This window comes from Pristis pectinata, chromosome 5 (assembly GCF_009764475.1).
Source record: "Pristis pectinata isolate sPriPec2 chromosome 5, sPriPec2.1.pri, whole genome shotgun sequence".
Taxonomy (NCBI): Eukaryota; Metazoa; Chordata; class Chondrichthyes; order Rhinopristiformes; family Pristidae; genus Pristis; species Pristis pectinata.
Window position 1 is genome coordinate 6319587 of NC_067409.1, and position 19445 is coordinate 6339031.

At 42.0% G+C, this 19445-nt stretch overlaps 1 protein-coding gene across 3 annotated transcripts in view; it reads left to right on the forward strand.

Annotated features, from left to right (window-relative positions):
* The window catches only part of ctdspla (CTD (carboxy-terminal domain, RNA polymerase II, polypeptide A) small phosphatase-like a), a 163040-nt gene that overhangs the window by 112608 nt on the left and 30987 nt on the right, over positions 1 to 19445 (forward strand). The window contains exons 3-4 of one of the 3 annotated variants that reach the window (XM_052015549.1): positions 11246 to 11278; positions 15013 to 15114. The exons of 1 other annotated variant lie outside the window; for it this stretch is intronic. In XM_052015549.1, coding sequence (XP_051871509.1) covers positions 11246 to 11278; positions 15013 to 15114 — 135 coding nt within the window. The remainder of the gene's footprint in view (positions 1 to 11245; positions 11279 to 15012; positions 15115 to 19445) is intronic. One more of the 3 variants, XM_052015550.1, reaches the window with a different exon arrangement.

Consider the following 19445-nt stretch of genomic DNA (forward strand, 5'->3'; position numbering starts at 1 on the left):
ATTCCATGACTCTGGGATGGAAAGATACGTGTCCAAGTTTACTGATGGCAAAGATAGGTAGTACTGTATGCTGTGTAGATTGAAGAGGGATCGAGAGTATGTGAATGAACAAAATTCTGCAAAATAGATCTCATTGTAGGAAATTTTCAGACCCATAAAGGATATCAAAGAGTATCTTCTAAATGGTGAAGAGCTGGAAGCAGTGGAGGTCCAAAGGTACCTGGGCATTAATGTAAACATTTTCCAAAGGTAGCGGACTGGAGTGCAAGGAGCTGGAAATTGTGTTTATAGTTGTATTAAACCCTTGTTAGGCCAGACCTTGAGCACTGCAGGCAGATCTGGGCACCCACCTCAGAATAGATTGGAGAAGGGCAGCGTGGATTTACTAGTATGACATAGTTGGGGGGCATAGTCTAAGCCAGGCCTTTCCAGAGTGAAGTTTGGATACGCCTTGTATGTAAAGGGTGGTACTATTTTGAACCTCTATTTCATGAACAGCAATTGATGTTGAATCATTTGATAATTTTAAATTTGAGACTACCAGGTTTTTATTAATATATATCAAGGGTTCTGGGGCAAAGGGAGGCAAATCAGCTAGATCAGTCACAAATCATTCAGGATCTTATGGAATGCCAGAACAGGTACACAGGGTAAATGCATTTTGTTTCTGAATACTGGTGTTATCACATTTACCAACTGTCTTGTGGTTTTGTCCATGTAGTCTGTCTATTGAAAGTGGCCACACAAGCAGGTAGGGTGCTAAAGAAGGCATATGGCATACTTGCCTTCATTGGTTGAGAGATTAAGATCAGAGTCAGGAAGTCCTGTTGCAGCTGTATAAAACTTTGGTTTGGCTGCTCTTGGAGTACCGTGTGCATTTCTGGTCGCCCCATTGCAGGAAGGATGTGGAGGGGGTGCAGAAGAGGTTTACCAGGATGCAGCCTGGATTAGAGGGTATGAGCTATAAGGAGAGGTTGGACAAGCTTGTGTTGTTTTCTCTGGAGCATCTGAGGCTTGAGGGGAGACCTGATAGAGGTTTATGAGAGGCACAGATAGGGTAGACAGTCAGAATCTTTCTCCCAGGGTAGAAATGTCAAGTACTAGAGGACATGCATTTAAAGCGAGAGGGGGAAAGATTAAAGGAGATGTGCAGAGCAAGATTTTGTTTTACACAGTGTGGTGGGTGCTTGGAACAGGATGTCAGGGGTAGTGGTGGAAGCAGATACAATATAGGAAGTCCCTGACTTATGAATGCCCGTACTTACGAACCGACCTTCGTGGTCGGTTCGTAAGCAGGCCTGGCCCCCGATCCTACCATGGCAGCGGTAAACCTTCTTTGGCCCAACCCCAGGCCAAGTGCGCACATGCGGCCGGGGAACCCCGGGCCAAGTGCATATGTGCGGCTGGGACCACGTGTGGCCGCGATCCCCGGGCCAAGTGCACATGCGCGGACACTGTTCCGAGTTGCATACAAAATCGGGTTACGAACGGTCTCAAAAACGGAACTCGTTCGTGACCCGGGGACTTCCTGTAGTAACGTTTAAGAGGCTGTTAGACCCATGCACGTGCAGGGAATGGAGGGATATGGATCATGTACAAGCAGAAGGATTTGGTTTAATTCAGCATTGTGTTCGGCACAGACATGGTGGGCCGTAGGGCCTGTTTCTGTACTGCTGTAATTTCTCTTCCCAGGCTACGCTTCAGTATTCTTAAATAGATGTCAGAATACTCTGTTCACAAGGTATTGCTTGAAAAGAAGTGACATTGTGCACACTTGTATTCTTTGTTTCTATATCATGCACACTTGCGTTGATAGTGTTGAACTATTAGCATTCCCCACATCTATTATGGATGTACCCATTCTCCATTTCCGTTATAGAAAAGACGTGGTTAAACTGGAAATAGTGCAGAAAAGATTTGTGAGGATGTTGCCAGGACTCGAGGGCCTGAGTTATAGGGAGAGGTTGGCCAGGCGAGGTCTTTATTCCTTAGAACGTAGGAGAATGAGGGATGACCTTTACAGAAGAGATTAAAATTATGAGAGGCATAGATAAGGTGGACGGTAACATTTTCCCCAGGGTAGGGGAGCCCAAAACTAGAGGGCATAGGTGTAGGGTGAGAGGGGAAAGATTTAAAAAGGACCTGAGGGGCAACTTTTTCACGCAGAGGGTGATGAGTATATGGAACGAGCTGCCAGAGGAAGTGGTTGAGGCAGGTACAAAAGTATCATTTAAGTAGCACTTGGATAGGTACATGGAGAGGTGGGGGTTAGAGGGATATGGGCCGAACGCAGGAATTTGGGATTAGCTGGGTGGGGACCGTAGTCAATGTGGACTGTTGGGCTGAAGGGCCTGTATCTGTGCTGTATTGCTCTATGACTCTATTCAAATGGCAAACAATTAAAAGCACAAATTTCAATTTTGCTCACTTGGTTGTTACCTATGTTTACTGATGTAACAAATTTGAAATGAAATACTGTTAGCAAGCAACATATTTCTAACTTCAGCAAAAATGAAAAAGATGTATTGCCCCTAATTTGTTTCCGCCTAGGGCTCTCTTTTGAAAGAAGAGTGAATGAATGTTGCAGATACTGTTGAACCAAACACCACCAGCCGCAATAAGATATTTGCTTATTATTCTTCTCCTAAGAATGATAAGATACCATGCAGCAATAGATTTCACAGTGGATAAAAATAAGGGAGGGCAAAAATGACATTGACATCGCCTACAATTAATTTTGTATAAAGATTACTTGATTAAACTAACTCATCAGAGATTAGGGTTTTTAGAGGGGGACTCTTAGGAACATGTCTGAAACTCTTTAGAGAAATAAAACACAATTAACCTTTTACTGATGTACTCGTTCCTGCACTTCATAATTATGGAGCATTAAGTGATTTGAGAGAGGGTTTGTGGCATTGGCTATGGTAACTCCAGCCTACCCATCGCAAAGTCTATTTGCAGTGAGCTGTGGAGAAGGGAGAGAGGTAGATCTTGGATGATATGAGTGTGATGCAATGGAACCGAGACCTGAGAGATGGTCATCTAGTTAATTGTCCCATCTAGGCTCTGGGTGTTGAGATCTGGTGTGTGGGGCGGGGTGGGGGAGGAGGGTGGTGGTTGGAGAGAGAGAAGAAGTGAGAAGCGTGAAGGTATAATCTGTCAGTGAAGCATGAAGCTATATTGCTCCCTCGGTTTGTGTTTGGAATTGGTCTGAGAATTGAAATGTTTGATCTCAATTCTCATAATTTTACAAGGTGGTCCATTAAATGCTGAAAGTGCCTGTCTTATAGTTTCAGCAGATGACAGCACTTGGAGGTTCATAACTCTTCATGTGTAGAGATTGTGTCGCCGGTGCTAGAAAGCAACGACTTTGTTGAAAGCTGCTAACATTTGGTGTTTATTTTTTGGGTCTTGTTCATTTTACACCATTTTAACTAATTCTGCGATTGCCAGCTCAGCTTGGTTGATGTGTGCTGGTTCTTTTGCCTTTGAATATGTACTTAAGCACGCCTGGAGGGACTTGATCTTTCAGCGATTGTCAACAAAATCGATCTGCCTTTAGTTTTTTTTTGGCTAATTAAAAACCATTTGTCTCTTTATTCTCTTCCCAACTTCCTTTCCCACCTTTCAACTCTGAAAACATGACATTGCCCTGGGGCATGTTCAGTAAGTTCTGCCAACTCTCCAAGTGGCTGCTCTTGCATCAGTTTGAATTGTGAATATTGGCAGACAATTTTGCTGTAAATAGTATCACAGCTCAGCTCAGGCTGGTCCTTAAAATGCCCACAGACATGTATTTTCAGGAAAGAGATCAAGAATGCAGATGCTTACTGAAATTCTGTCCCTACCTATTTAGTCTGGAGGCATGGTGTCCAATTAATGTGTTACTCTATCCCTAATTGAAAAAGAAAATCACTTCATTCGGGATCAAACTTTGAACCTTGCTGGTCAGTATCGCTCCATAACCACGCCTGGTTGCACAGTTATCAACATAGCCATTGATGAACTGAAAGTACACAAAAAAACATAGGTACAAATCTTGCTAAGAAGTACCCTAAGAAAATTCTTCTAGTACTCAGTGGAGATTCTGAAAGAGTTACAGTATAAGTACCAAGTGTCTGGGTTGAGAATTGGTTATCAGATGAAATGGATTTTTCTCAGGCTGGCAAATTAACACAGGCAGATGGGACTAGCTTGGTGGGCAATATAGTCGGCATGGACGAGTTGGGCCGAAGGGCCTGTTTCCCTGCTGTATTACTATTGGGTTGCTGTAGGGTTTGATCCTTGGGACTCAGCTATTCATAATTAGGTTGAGGGGACCAAAGGTCAATTTACCAAGTTTGCTGTTAGTACAAAACTAGGTGGGATTGAAAGTATGGAAGAGGATGTAAAGAATTTGCAGAAGGAATATAATGTGGAAAACTGTGAGGTCATCTACTTGGTGTACATAGCAAAAAGCAGAGTTTCTTTCATAGGTGAGAGATTGGGTGTTGTTGATGTTCAAGTGTAACTCACACAAAATGCTGGAGGAACTCAGTAGGTCAGTCAGCATCTATGGAGGGAAATAAACAGTCAACGTTTCGGAGAAGGAGCAAAGATTCACTACACTGGTTCCAGGGATGATGGATTTGCTGAATAAGGAGAGATTGACTTGGATTAGGCCTGTTTTCTTTTAGAGTTTTGAAGAAGGAGAGGAGAACTCATTGAAACCTGCAAAATCTAATAGGGTGTGACAGGCTGAATGGAGAGAGCATGTTATCCTTGAATGAGTTCAGTGCCAGGAGTCTCAGAATAAGGGTTCCTGATTGAGATGAGAAATTTTGAAGGTGGTAAATCATTGAATTCATCCAGGAAGTGATTGATTTGTGAATGTTAAGGGAATCAAAGAATACAGGGATGATGCAGGAAAATAACATTGAGGTGGAAGATTAGTCATTATCTTGAATGGCGGAGCAGGCTTCAAGGACCAAATAACCTACTTCTGCTCCTAATTCTTAGGTTATGTTTAAAGGGAGGCAAGTAGCAAAAAAAATGAGTGGGTACAATGAGAGATTCTGAAATAAACTGAGCAACCAACACTGCAGCTGAAGTTGTAACAGCAAAACAAATCAAAATGTACTTTAGAACTGGCGAGAAAGGGCCCGAGTGGATTTAATGATGAGTAACAAAATGGAATTAATTAACACTGCAGCAGTTAGGCACATCTGGTAATCACCATGCTGTGATTGAATTTAATGTTAAACTGAGAAACAGAAGGGGCACTCACATTCTGAGGTATTAACTATAAGGCATATTTCAAAGGAATAAGGAGTGATTTGATTGCAGTAAACTAGGCTGCTCTGTTAATGGTAAGTCTACACATGGTAGAGCTTACCTAGAATATTATTTGGTGTGATATGTAACCCGTGCATCCAATTAAAGGAAGAATCCCCACTTATGGAGGTTACTTGGTCAAGATGAGACAGTGAATGAAAAGGCTTAACACACAAAGGAGCTGGAGGAACTCTGCGGGTCAGGCAGCATCTATGGAGGGAGATAGACATTTGATGTTTCGGATTGAGAACCTTCATCAGTCAACGTCGACTGTCCATCTCCCTCCTGGATGTTGCCTGTCCTGCCAAGTTCCTCCAGCTCCTTTGTGTGTTAAGCCTTTTCATTTACTGTCTGTTATCCAGATCCAGATGTCCAGTACCTGCAGTCTCTTGTCTCCAAATGAAAAGGCTTATACATTAAAAATCCAGACCCTGTGAGACTCAAATAAAAACCTAAGAGGAACAAAGAATGAGGAGTGAAAAGAGGAATATAATTTTAAAACACTGGCTAGAATGATCAGTTTTTAGTGTACACTGGGTACCATTGGTGTGCATAAGATGTACAATTAGGAAGTACCAGACTTGGCCAGTGTATTATTTTCACATTGGGGCTGGGAGTAAAAGTACCTGCACTACAAGGGTGTCAGAATACAAGTCATGGGAGCAACTTAATGCATTTTGTAAGGTTTTGGAATGTGGTAATAAAGTCAAAGCTAAAGTTGGGGCAAAACTGAGATTATCAATTTTACCCAGCTGAAAGTTACCCCCATAAATTAATGTTGGGTAAGGACATTAAGGCAAATGGGGCAGGTGAAGAGGCAGTGTGCTTTTTGAGTCCTGAACCTTGGACTTGTAGCACACTTTCTCATTTTTAACAGTTACAGGCAGGGCTGTACTTGAGGCATCTGTTGAAGTCCTTTGATTTCAAAATGTCAGATTGTTTTGATGCAATCCCACTGCAAGCTGATGAAACCTCATGACAGGTTACTGATCTCAGTTTTGTAGTTAGCCTTCAGATAAGTGTTTGAATTCCAGCTTTGAGAACAGAAGAAAGGAAAATTAAGTGCACAGAACATAGTCTGCTGACCTTCTATCAATCAGATCACCAATATCATTGGCAAAGGTTGAGAAAGTGGTTATGTACCCGTTTCTCTCAAGGACGGAATTAGATTAGCATTAGCTTGTGGGACGACCTACTGATACCAATCACCTGATCATAAAATTTAGCCAGACCTAGTCACAGAAAGTTACAACTATTGAGTAGACCAGTCCTTTTGTAGTAAACTAATAATAGCAAGGTTATCTGCAGTGCACTTACTGTGTTGAGCCCCAGAACGCCACACAATGAGTGTCGCGTGTGCAAGCTCTTAGAACAGGCCAGCTACTTGCGCATCTGGAGAACAGTGTTATGATGAAGGTCCAGACTGAGAACCAGAGACATTTGTAACTAATGGCCCTGTTGAATCTTCCCTCTGAAGTCTCTGTTTTGAGTGCTGTGACCTAAATTGTTTTGTCAGGTCTCAGAACTCACAAATATTGTAGTGGTGTAAAATGACACATGCAACCCATTGGGATTTATTCCTGAAACTGTTACACAGACATCACATCTCATTGATGGCAAAATGCAGATCTCATCCCAGCCGTTCTCGTTTTTAAAGCCAGTCTGCCTCCTCCTGAAATCTTTCTATCCCTGCACCCTTTCTTCTCCTGAACCAGATGTTGACCCCCACCACCACCCCCACCAAAAAGACCATTTGGGTCTGTGGTACTACACAGTGTACAACACTGCACACTTGCATTTTTTTCATTTATATCAATGTCCTTCCTTCAAGGGAATGCTGTGAGCAGTGCACTAGTAATTCTCCATCACCAGAAGTTTGTGTTCTTACTCAGAGACTCACTGTGTCCAACCCTGACCATCACATCACACAACTTGAATGACATGCAGTGCAGAATTTCCAACATGATTCCAGTGTAAGAGGTTAAATTAGAGTCATAGTCATACAACATAGAAACAGGGCCTTCAGCCCATCATATCCACAAAGACATTGCACCCATCTGCGCTACTCCAATTAACCTCTATTCGGTCCATAGCCCTCTATGACTTAATTATGAAGACAGGTTGATAAGGCTAGGCCTGTATTCTGTTGAGTGCAGGTTTAGGAGGTGTTTTAAGGACCCGAGAGGAGAGTTAGAGAGAACTTGCTTCCTCATGGGACAGTTTACAACCAGGAGACTAAATCTTAAAATAAGGGCCACTGGTGATGTCAGAAAGGATCTGATCGCACAAAGGTGGAAATCTGGAACATTGTCCCCAATAAAGTTGCTCAGGCTAGAGGGTCAATTGAAAGTTTCATAACCTGAGATTGATTGAATTTGCTAGCCAAGAACATTAAGAATTATCGTAGGAAGATGTGGCTAGGATATAAATCAGCCATGAACTATTTGAATCACAGAATAAACCTGAGGGTGTATGGCCTGTTTCTGTTCCTAACTGGGACCATCCATGGAATATAACCTCAGATTAGTGGCAAATGATAAACTCAAGAGCTTGTAATGTAACCCTATGGGTGAGCTCTTTGTTTTGTTGGACATGGTACTCTTTAATTTTTTTGAACCTGGACCTTTCCTTTTTTCTATTAACACCTTTTTCTTCTAAGGTATCTATCAATTAAAACACCACAACTGATTTTCTGAGTTATTGCATTCCACATTCACAAGCATTCCTGTGGAATTTTTTTATTTATATTAAACACCCCAATCAGATCAATTCTTAAACTCATTTCCTTGAAACATAAGAGAGTATGCTGATTATGACAGTGCCATCATCCTATTGAATCACTAGTTTCTACAGGGGACTCTTTGCCAAATGGAGCAGCCAAATTTCAAATGAGGCCTGTTGAATGCTCTGATTATTTGTATGAACATCCTTTTTATTCCATGTCTCTAGCGATGCCAGTGCCTGATTTTGCTTTTGCACCAACAAGCCAATCTTTATTCATTATTCTCTTTTTTTTCAATTGCATTTCTATCTGGCACTCTTGCACCCAAAATGTGATACTTCACACTTTGTTAGATTGAATTTTATCTGCCAAGTTCCATTCTGTTCCTTAATCTGACGATTTCGTTTCCCTTCAATATCACTTATCACTATCACCTGTTATAAGATGTACCTTAAATCTCACTGTCTTGATTCCAAACTATAATCAGTTGAATCAAGGCCATGAATGTTTTCAATTCTTTCTCACTTTTCTTTGACCTGCTTTTGTGTGGAATCTTATCAAAAGTTTTTTAAAACTTCTAAAGGATCCATTAATCCTTAAGGAGGGAGTTCAGGATTTAAAAGGAATGGTAGTATGTTTCCAAGTCAGATTGGTGTGCGACTTCAAATGATAAACACCTGGATTTTTTTTGATTTATTTCTATTTGCTCACTTTCAATTATTGCATCTGTTTATTTAACCAAAAGGCAATATCTCTCACTATGTAGTAAATAATGTGGAAGAGGATTGGGCTAAAGAGAGTGAGAAACCTGCACTCTTCGAACCGAGTTCACATAACTCGAGCAAGAGCTGCGTGCCTACTGCATCATTGGGTTGCAGTACCAAATGAGACAACATAATGTGTCTATAAATGTGATGATGTCTCTATAAATTGGTCTTCATTATGTAGAGATTACAGCCCAAAACAGGCCATGTTGCCCACTGCTGTTCATCTCTCTTTGTTGACTTATCTTTCTGTTCTCTCTCATGTGCTCATTTAACTTTCTATTAATTGTACCTATGTCATTGACTTCCTTGTTCCACAATCTAATCAATCTTTGAGAAAACTTAATTGGATTTATTTATCTTGTATTCTTCTTACATTTATGGTCCCTTGCTTTGGATTCCCCACAGGAACAGCACAGTGGCGCAGCTGGTAAAGCTGCTGCTGCTTTGCCACTCCAGTGACCTGGGTTCAATCCTGACCTCTGGTGTTGTCTGTGTGGAGTTTGCATGTTCACTCTGGATTTCATCTGGGTGTTCTGGTTTCCTCCACATCCCAATCCCATAGAAAGATTTTGAATGTTGAAAGGACTGGACAGAGTAAATGTGGCTAAGCTGTTTCCCTTGGTCTTAGAATTAGAGGGTACCCATTTAGAACAGAAATGAGAAGAAATTTCTTTAGCCAGCGGGTCGTGGATTTATGGAATTTGTTGCCACATACAGCTGTGGAGGCCCGATCATTGGGGGTGTTCAAGGAGGAGATTGATAGGTATCTAATTAGTCAAGGTATCGAGGGATATGGGAAAAAGGCCAGGAATTGGGGCTAGATGGGAATAGTTCAGCTCATGGTGCGGTAGCGGAGCGGACTCGATGGGCCGAATGGTCTACTTCTCCTTTGTCTTGTCTTGTGAATGACTTGTGGGTGGCCACTGTAAACTGTCCATAGTGTATAGGTGGGTGGTAGAACTTGAGGTGAGTAGATGGAGTGTGGGGAGAAAAGATGGGATTAATGTAAGTGGGTTGGCATGGATTCAGTGGGATGAAGAATGCGTCTCCCTGCTGCATCTTTCTGTGATAAACATACAGTACTTGTCTTTTAATTAAGTGACCCCTTCTGTTGATTGCAGAGTGCTGTCTTGAGCCTTTATGGTGCCACAAGCACATTAAAGCATTTCTCGAAATGCTGATGTGCCTGCTCATTTAGAAATTTCAGTTATTTTAATTATTGGAACAGTTCTGTGGTTAAGCCACAGACCATATGGAAGTGATCAGAATCCAGCCTTGTGCAGTTTCATCATTAGCCTGTAAGCTGGGCCTCTTCTGAAGTTGGTGCTAATTACCAAGTCTCATCGAGCTGAACATTGCACAGCAAGTCTGATTGTTCATCACTGTGGCACCTATTGTCAGTCATGCACTTGATGGTGCTTGTTCATCAGCACATTGAAGATTATTCTCCTACATATTGAAGTGGAAGTGTTCCTGCCAGCACGGAATAACTAAAGCTGCAGGGCCAGTATTCAGCTGGAGGTTTCTGTGCTTTGGAAGAGCTTGGGGGGAAAGCACTTATTTTGCAGTTGAAAATCAGCTGTCTATCTTAACTTTTGAACACCACAAACTTGCATCCGAGACATTTCCGATTTGATTTAAGTTCATTTTTAAACAACTCTGTGGGTCTTTGTTAGGAACCTGCTTTAGCTTTCATGATTTACTGATAGTTCTTCTGTTTGTTGTTTTATCTGTTATTTAACTTCCTTAATCTTTATGCCCTATCTGCTTCCCAGGTCCCCCACTGCCCTCCCCTCCTCTCTGCTCCCCTTTCTCTCTCATACTTATCCTTTGTCTTTTTTTCCTCAATTTTCTCCTCCATCCATTTTTCTCCCCCACACCCCCTTATCCTTCCCTTCCCCCCCTTCCCCTTGTTCTTCTATTCCCCTTTCTCTCTGTCGATTTCTCTTTCCTCTGCCCCTTACTCTTCCCCTCGTCTCTTTCTCTCTCCTCCACCCCTTTTGTTTGCTCCCTCCCTGTCTTTCAGCAAATGTTTACATCTTGGGCTATTTCCAGATCCAGTACATTATGATTTAAGTATGAAATATTTTCAGTTCACTCATCATTCAACAATGCCTAAGTTTACATGAGCAATCCTGATTACAGCTGAGAGTCTGGCTCAGGAGCACAGAGTTTAAAGCAGTCCTTTCCTGGTGCTGAGCATTCTATGGCCACTATCTTCATTTCTGCACCCATGTAAATTGTGTGCCTGGTGGTATAGAGGGCAAAATCTGATTGCATCACTCTCTCCAACATACCCTGTGTATGCACCCGTTTCTTAAAGAGCAGGTTAAAAGGAGCCATCTTTGACATTGGTTAATTTTATTTTCTTCAAAAATATTTTCTTGTTGCATATTGATTGGAACTTTTCCTTTTTTGTCTGTTTTGTTTTGTTCTCCAGTCTGACCAGGTGCAGGTCATCCCCAGTCCCGGTGTATGTATTACTTCATTTTCTGTTCTGACCATCTTGCATGCTTTCAAACTGCTTGTGGGCAACCCACTGGGTATTTGACTCCTGGTAACCCAGCGCAGAGCTGTATATATCCTAATCCATTTAACCACCGCATGATCCTAAACAACCTTGGCTTCTGTTGGAGTGACAGTATTCAGAGGTGTACTGAGACAATATTAAATGTATAGTTTGTTTATTCTGCGTTAACTTTGTGTTTTCTTTCTTAGGACTAGAATTTTTTTTTCCATCTTGCGTTATTTTCAGGAGCGAGGATGGGGGTGTCGCCATATATGCATGTGTTGTGGTACCCGCCCCTTGGCCAATCGCGCCACTGTCGTACCAGTCCCCCTTGGCCGATCGCGCCAGTCGTGCCCGCCCCCCCCTTGGCTGATCGTGCCACTGTCATACCCGCCAGTCACACCACTGCAGGTACCCAGCACTTGGCCAATCACACACCACTACCGTGCCCACCCCTTTACCAGTAAAGAAATGAAATTCATGTTTTATTTGAAGCAAAGTAAACGCCCTCACTCTTGCTCTCTCCTGCATCTGCTTTTTTCTGCTCCTTAGTTTTGCAAACTCTTTTTTTTGAGAAATTGTATTTATCCAAAATGATTTACACTAACCACACTGGATGTTGATTTGGTTAATAGCATGACATAACTTTGTTATTTGGGGTCCTGATACCATGGAAACAAACTAACTAGAATGTGATTAAAACAAAAACAACTTTCCCAGATTTTAGTTGGAAGATGTGTGTTGGGGGGGGGGGGGGTATGGTGTTCAAGAGCTGGAGTTTGGCGGAGGTGAATTAAAAAAAACATCCAGTTTCAGACCTCTATATCCTGTACTTATGAAATGCTGTTGAGTGTTAAATTGTAGCTGTCTGACTTTGTACATTCTCAATGAATGAATTTCTAGTTTTTATTACATTGATGTTCCACCCACGTACATTAGGAGCAATATATGGTAAGACTGTTTTTGTTATCAAGCGTCATTCTGCTGAGGTCAGTGCTCTTAACTGCAGAAACCCAGACCAGAGGCTAATTCTTTCAAGGAGCAGAAACCAATCTAAGGTGACACCTTGGGATTTCAGTTCCTCATAAGCTTGATACTGTGACTTAAGTTTGTCGGCATGGTGCTTTTACTTAAAGACTTGTCCCATTAATTATTTCAAATGGGAAATCCAAGGTACATTGGCATAATTACTACAAGTAATTAAAGATAAAGATGCTAAATTAAAAACGTTACATTCTTCAATTTTTAATTTGAAAATATCTGGTGGTTCTAAAAAAAAGAAACCACATGAGCACAAATCTATCTTTTTTTATGGGTTTTCTAAGTTTATCCTTCTCTTCCGCATTTTGGTTGATTTTTCAGGCTTGAGGGTGGAAGCAATTTTCAAGGCCATTCGCAATAGCTGCACGCATTCCATCAGAAACTACTACAGGGCTAAAAGGGTCACTTATGCTTCATTCTTCTTGTGGAAACTGAAAGCTCCAGCTCGTCCCTAATGAAATTCCATCTTGTTTCAAGATGTAAAGGGCACAGAGATTATATTTCAGTAATGAGCAAAAATATTACTAAAATGAACCAAACAAGAAAAAAAGAAATAAAATGCATAAAGTAAATAAAAATTATTTCTGATTATGTGATTGGCACTGGCCTGCTGAGTATTGCCGGTGATTGTGTGTATTCATGAATAATATGGTGGAATTTAGGCCCATTGCTAAAACAGTAGCAACTCGACCATTCTCTCCTTCTGTGTCTCCGTGCTGAGCTTATCATCAGTGAAGTTCATCCTCTAATAACTGATGTCTTCTGATTAGGTGTCTGCTGCAGACTTGCTCAGCAGCTAAGTGATCAAGTCTTATATGCTAGGTCACTGCTACATGGCTCAGTGTCCAGGTTTGGAGTTGTGGAGGAGGGGTATGGGGTGGTGGAAGGATGGGAAATTAACCTAGTAATGGACTTGAGAATAAACTAGCTTAGTGATTATATTACTGAACTAGTAATCCAAAGATCTGGACTAATTATTTTGAGGTATTAATATGAATCCCACCATGGCAACTGGGGAATCTATGAGTCCACTCTCTTCATCCCAACTGTCCATGCTGACCAAGGTGCCCATCTGAGCTGGTCCCATTTTCCCATATTTGGCCCATATCTCTCAATCTTTCCTATCCTTGGACTTCTGTAACATGTACCAAGTACCTTTTAAATGTTGTTAATGTACCTGCCTCAACCACTTCCTCTGGCAGCTTGTTCACCCTCTGTGTGAATAAGTTGCCCCTCAAGTCCCTTTTAAATCTTTCCCCTCTCACCTTAAACCTATAAATTGCAGTGGTGCAAGCAGGTGGCTCACCATAACAGAGAGCTGAGAATAAATAAATGGGAACTGTGTTTGTGTCTTCATCAGGTGAGAACATCGAAGCACAGCAACGGGTCCTTCAACCCACAATGTCTGCACCAAAGTCAATGCTGAATTAAACTAATTCTATTCTGCCTGCATATGATCCATATCCCTCCATTCCCTGCATATTCATGTGTCTACCTAACAGCTTCTTAAACACCACTGTCGTATCTGTCTCCACCACTCCCCTGGCAACTTGTTCCAGGCACCCACCACTCTGTGTTTAACAAAAAACTTGCCTAGCATATCTCCTTTAAACATTCCCCCCTCACCTTAAATGCATGTCCTCCAGTACTTGACATTTCTACCCTGGAAAAAAGACTCTGGCAGTCTATCTATACCTCTCCTAATCTTATAAACCTCTATCAGGTCTCCCCTCGGCCTCCGATGCTCCAGAGAAAACAATCCAAATTTGTTCAACCTCTCCTTACAGCTCATACCCTCTAATCCAGGCAGCATCCTGGTAAACCTCTTCTGGACTCCCTCCAAAGCCTCCATATCCTTCCTATGACAGGGCCGACCAGAACTGCACAGAAAGGAATGCATTTTGTGATTGAATAGCCTTAGTCGCACACTCTGTCACTTGAGCGCTCACATTGGCCACAGTGGGTAGGTTCCAGAGAACAAATGTGCGGCATGGACTCAGGAGTCGGTGTTTTCAAATTGTTGGATTTTCTTTAAAGAATATTATCTGTTTTGAGTGTTGGCATGTATTGGTGTCAGGACAATGACTCAAGACCAGCAACATGAAGCCTTGCAAGTTCCCAGCCCCAGCCCATGTAGTTCCTTTCCCCTCTGTCAGTCTTGGGGAATTAAATGGGGAGCAGGGAGGAAAATGAGAGCAACTCAAATCAAGAGTTTCTGTTTTGTGCCGAGTGGGGGTGACGGAGTCAACCAGTTGTGGTCTGGGGAAGGCTGAAAGGGTGGGTAGACCTGAGAATGCAACCTAAACAGAAGAGGAAAAGTGTGGAGAAAACTACCAGAATGACACCATAACTCTGTAATAATACGTCCTAGCTAAAAGTGCTCAGGAGGGAGTCTTGAGTTTTTGATTTGATGAGAATTTTTATCTGAAATCTGGTCACAGCCTTGCAGAGACTGAACTATCCATTGAAGAGGCTGTGCATGTTTGTTAATGAAATGATTATTCTGTAGCCTATCTGGGTCTCAGCAGTTCGGATCTCTGATTTTTGCAGCTACTAGTTTGTTTTATAGAATTACAGCAATGTATGTCCTGTTATATCAATCCGGTTTTATTTTTATTTGTGTTTTTGTTTGCCCTTTGTTTTTTTTTCTCCTTTAGCCTCCAGCCAAATACCTCTTACCAGAGATGAGAGTATCTGATGTTGGAAAGAAATGTGTAGTGATCGACTTAGATGAAACCTTAGTACATAGTTCCTTTAAGGTACTGCAAGTTCTTTGTTCAATCTTTGTTCTTTATTATGTATTTTTTGATAACTTAAAGTGTTCAACTCTCACTCTATCAATCTCATGCCTACTGCAAGGGGATGCATGATTTGTAAACAACAGTGCAATTTGGAATTACAGATTTTGTAGCTTGATAATGCTTGAGGCTTGAGTAGTTTTGCAGTTTAAGATTCTTAGACTGTTCAAAATGGTCCAGATTTAATTCCACAACATACAAGTGTTCTTTTAATGGTTGAGGATGGTACTTATGGAGACAATGGGGAAAAGTAAAGGTGGGGAATTGGATAGATAAAGGAGGAAATGTGCAGGGCTATTGGGGGAACAAAGCAACAGTGGGAGTAATTGGACAGCTACTATATATCAAAGGGTCACAGTATGAATGATTTGGCTGAACCTTCTTGTTTGTGTGGTGTCTAAACGTAGGATAATTTAATAACTTCTCTCTCAGTCCTCAACCGGCACTTCTACTGGGTTAGCAATAAATTCTTTACCTATGTACAAATCTACGGCCCCCCTCACAGAAATGTTACGAAAGTACTGTCTTGCTATCTGCACTGTACATATAGTCAGTGGCATTCCCAACCAATGCTAGTCTTGGTAAATTTGGACATGAACACAACATTTAAAATTTGCATATAAATTTGCATTAATCATAGATTGTAAAGGATACCGGCCATCCCAAGGTTACAAACATCCAACTTGTGGACACCCCCACATATGAGCAAGCTCCCATAATATTATTACATTCAAAAGTCCGATGTACATAATGCTTTGCGCACTCGCGCTCACTCTATTTCTCTCCATCTTTAGTAACTGCTCCTTATCAGTCTTGTGTGCTTTTGATGTTATTCATTACAATACTGTGGAGGTATGGTTACCATATTGAATGATTTTTGTTTATTTTCCAACTGAAGGATGAAATCGACTTGCGGACGTCTGCAAAAGCAGAACCCCATGTGTTACCGGGGACAGCCTGTATCTGAGGTTCTGCAATGTTAATATAACAGTAGAGGGTGATTTGCTCAAGTAGATATCTTTATTAGTCACATGTACGTCGAGAAACACAATGAAATGCATCTTCTGCATAGAGTGTTCTGGGGGCAGCCCGCAAGTGTCGCCACACTTCCGGTGCCAACATAGCATGCCCACAACTTCCTAACCCGCACATCTTTGGAATGTGGGAGGAAACCGGAGCACCCGGAGGAAACCCACGCAGACACGGGGAGAACGTACAAACTCTTACAGACAGCGGCCAGAATTGAACCCGGGTCGCTGGCGCTGTAATAACGTTACGCTAACCGCTACACTACTGTGCCTGCCTTTGTATTGGGCTTTGTTGATTCTGACCAAATCAGATCTCAAATTTGGGGATTTCCATTCCTCAGTTCTAAACCCTCTTCCACCATGACAAATGTAAAAGGAAATCACCAGAGAAGGAAGAAAATAAAACCTCTCCAGCACATAAACAAAGGATTTCATTCAATATCAGATATTCCATCCTGTCTCGAAACAGCTCATGTAAACTCAGTTGACTGCCTGCCAATGTCTGAAAGGAACCTGAATAAAACATGCCCAAGTTCACGTTATAATACTGTGTGTTTCCTGAGGCACTTATTGTATGTTGACTGAGGTTAAAACCAGAATGGAGCCCAAGCTGTTCACAAGTTGAGTCTTAAACCTTCTAAATTATAGTCATAAGCCGCCTCGTGTTGTGGCCAGGGGATTTGTTGCACAGGTAATTAGTGTCTTACTAGCTGGTGAAGACTCAGTTGTCATACTTCTCTCAGTTGCTTAAATCAAGTGCTGATACTTGCCCTCTGCTGTTATTTTCAATCTGCAAGTACTTACTTTCATCTCAAATATTCTACTTCATGGACATGTTATTGGCAGGTAAAGAATCCTGGGGTTTACTAAATTTGAGCCCTTAGCTACCTGACAAAAATAAACAGTCATTACTGTGATACCAGGTATTCTGTCAGAGCCCGGGTCAGTGTGACCAGTTGTGTTTTTGTGTTTGTCGTTGCCTTGTGGTGTTATTTGTTCCTTGGCCATAATCCCTTCTCTCCTGTAACAATGAGCCACTGTGTCATACAGACTTGCAGGTCACTTAAATGATCCTGTATCCAAAGTGTTTACGGAGATTGGGAGATTTATCCCAAATGTCTGTCATTGTGTCAGCAGATTGTTTAACCTTCCAGCACTCAACACCACCCCTCATCACCAGGCCTCTATGGTGTAGTTCGCTTAACTGGGAAATACTGATGCCAGCTGTAGTACCTGAGCGATTAGGTGGCTCAGCATGGACAAGATTCACGGTGGAGAAACCCGGGTATCTAGGAGGATGTTAGGCCTATAGGAAATTATAGAAATTGGGCATTAATTGAAACGAGTTTACAATCATGGTACTACATTGAATTTGTAGCACAGAAACAGGCCATCCATCCCATTTATCCCCTGGGAATGTTTGCGCTTCCATGAGCTATCTCTCACCATACTGTGTCTTCCCTGTAAACATGTCCTTCTGTTCATCTCTATCCCCCCCTCCCTCCCTCTCTCCCTCTCCCTCTCTCCAAGTTTACACTTGAAATCAGACCGCATTATCTGCCTGAAGAACACTGCTCTCCTTCAGTTCTCAGACTGTTTAATTGCTTCAGCATTAGTCACAGTGCCTTCAGCAGCCAAGCATGAACCTTGCAATTCCCTCTCTAATTGACTGCACCTCAACCTTTCTCTGCTCCTTTGAGATGCTTCTACTTCTTTGACCCTGTTTTGGTTACCTGTCCCAATATGTCCTAATATTGCTTATTGTCAGATTTGGTAATTACATTCCTATTGAGGTGTTTGGGGTGCTTTGCTGCTTTAAAGACCAACTATAAATACATGTTCTGGTTAATCCAGGTTTCCAATGGTACACTGGAGTAGCTGAGAGTCATTTCACGCAAGTAGTAGGATGTGGGTTACACCTGTAATTTTACAAAAGTACACAGGGAAATGTGTCAGACACACTGCCATGAAGGCACATCCTCACTGCCTGCTCAGGCATTTCCAGTCTGGGAGAAGGGGAGTGCAGTGTCCAGTCTACACCGATCATTCATTGCTTCCTTCACCAGGCATTCCTAACAGTGAGAAGGTCACCGACAGCTGTTGGTTATAGAAACTTAGAAACAGAAAATAAGAGCATTTGTAGGCCATGTGTCCCTTTAAACCTGTTCTGTCATTCAATATCATTCAAGACTAATCATCCAAATTCAGTACCCTCTTCCAGCTTCCTCCCCTTGTTCCTTGATCCCTCTAGCCCTGAACAATATTTTAACTTGAATATATTTGATGATTTGGCTTCAATTGCTTTCTGTGTTGGAGGATTCCACAGGTTCACCACTCCTTGGAAGAAGTAGTTTCTCCTCATTTCAGTTTTAAAGGGCTTCCCCCTTATCCTTAGCCTGTAACTACTGGTCCTGGACTCCCAAGCCATTGAGAACATCCTTCCTGCATTTAATCTGGTCAGTCCTGTTAGAATTCTGTAGGATTCCCCCTCACTCTTCTAAAGTCTAGTGAATATAAGCTTAATTGACCCAATCTCTTTTCATAAGTCAGTCCTGCAGTGCCAGGAATTAATCTGGTGAATCTTTTGCTGCACTCCCTCCATGGCAAGACCATCCTCCGTTAGATGAGGTGACCAAAACTGCATACAATGCTCAAAGGCAGAGTCTCACCAAAGCTAACACAATTGCAGCAAGACATCCTTGCTCTAATCCTCTCACTATGAAGGCCAGCATACAATTCGCCACCTTAATTGGCTGCTGTACCTATGCACAAGAACAGCCCAGTCTTGTTACACCTCCCCACTTTTCTATTGCCTGCCTTCTTGTTATTGCCACCAAAGTGGATAACCTCACATTTGTGCACATTATACTGTATTATGGAATGATGTGGAGAGGACAGAAGTGCACAGATAGTGAGCCCAGTCTCAGTGGAAGTTAATGTGCCAGATGGGTAAAGAATAAGAGAGGACCATGTGTACTTAGATTTTCATTTTTCTTGATATGTTGCCACACAAGGTCATTGCCCAATATCAGCATAATAGGGTTGGTTTAGCAGCGTGCATAAAAGGTAGGTTCGTGGACAGAGAAGCAGGATAGTAGGCTGTCAAATAGTGGGTACCATATAGACCTGTGCTTAGGCTCAGCTTTTGTAGTCACCGTCAATAACTTAGATTTGAAGATCGGATCTAAAGTATCCAAATTTGCTGTCATACAAAGCTATGTGGAATGTAGACTCAGAGGAGGACACAGACTCTGCAAAGGTTTT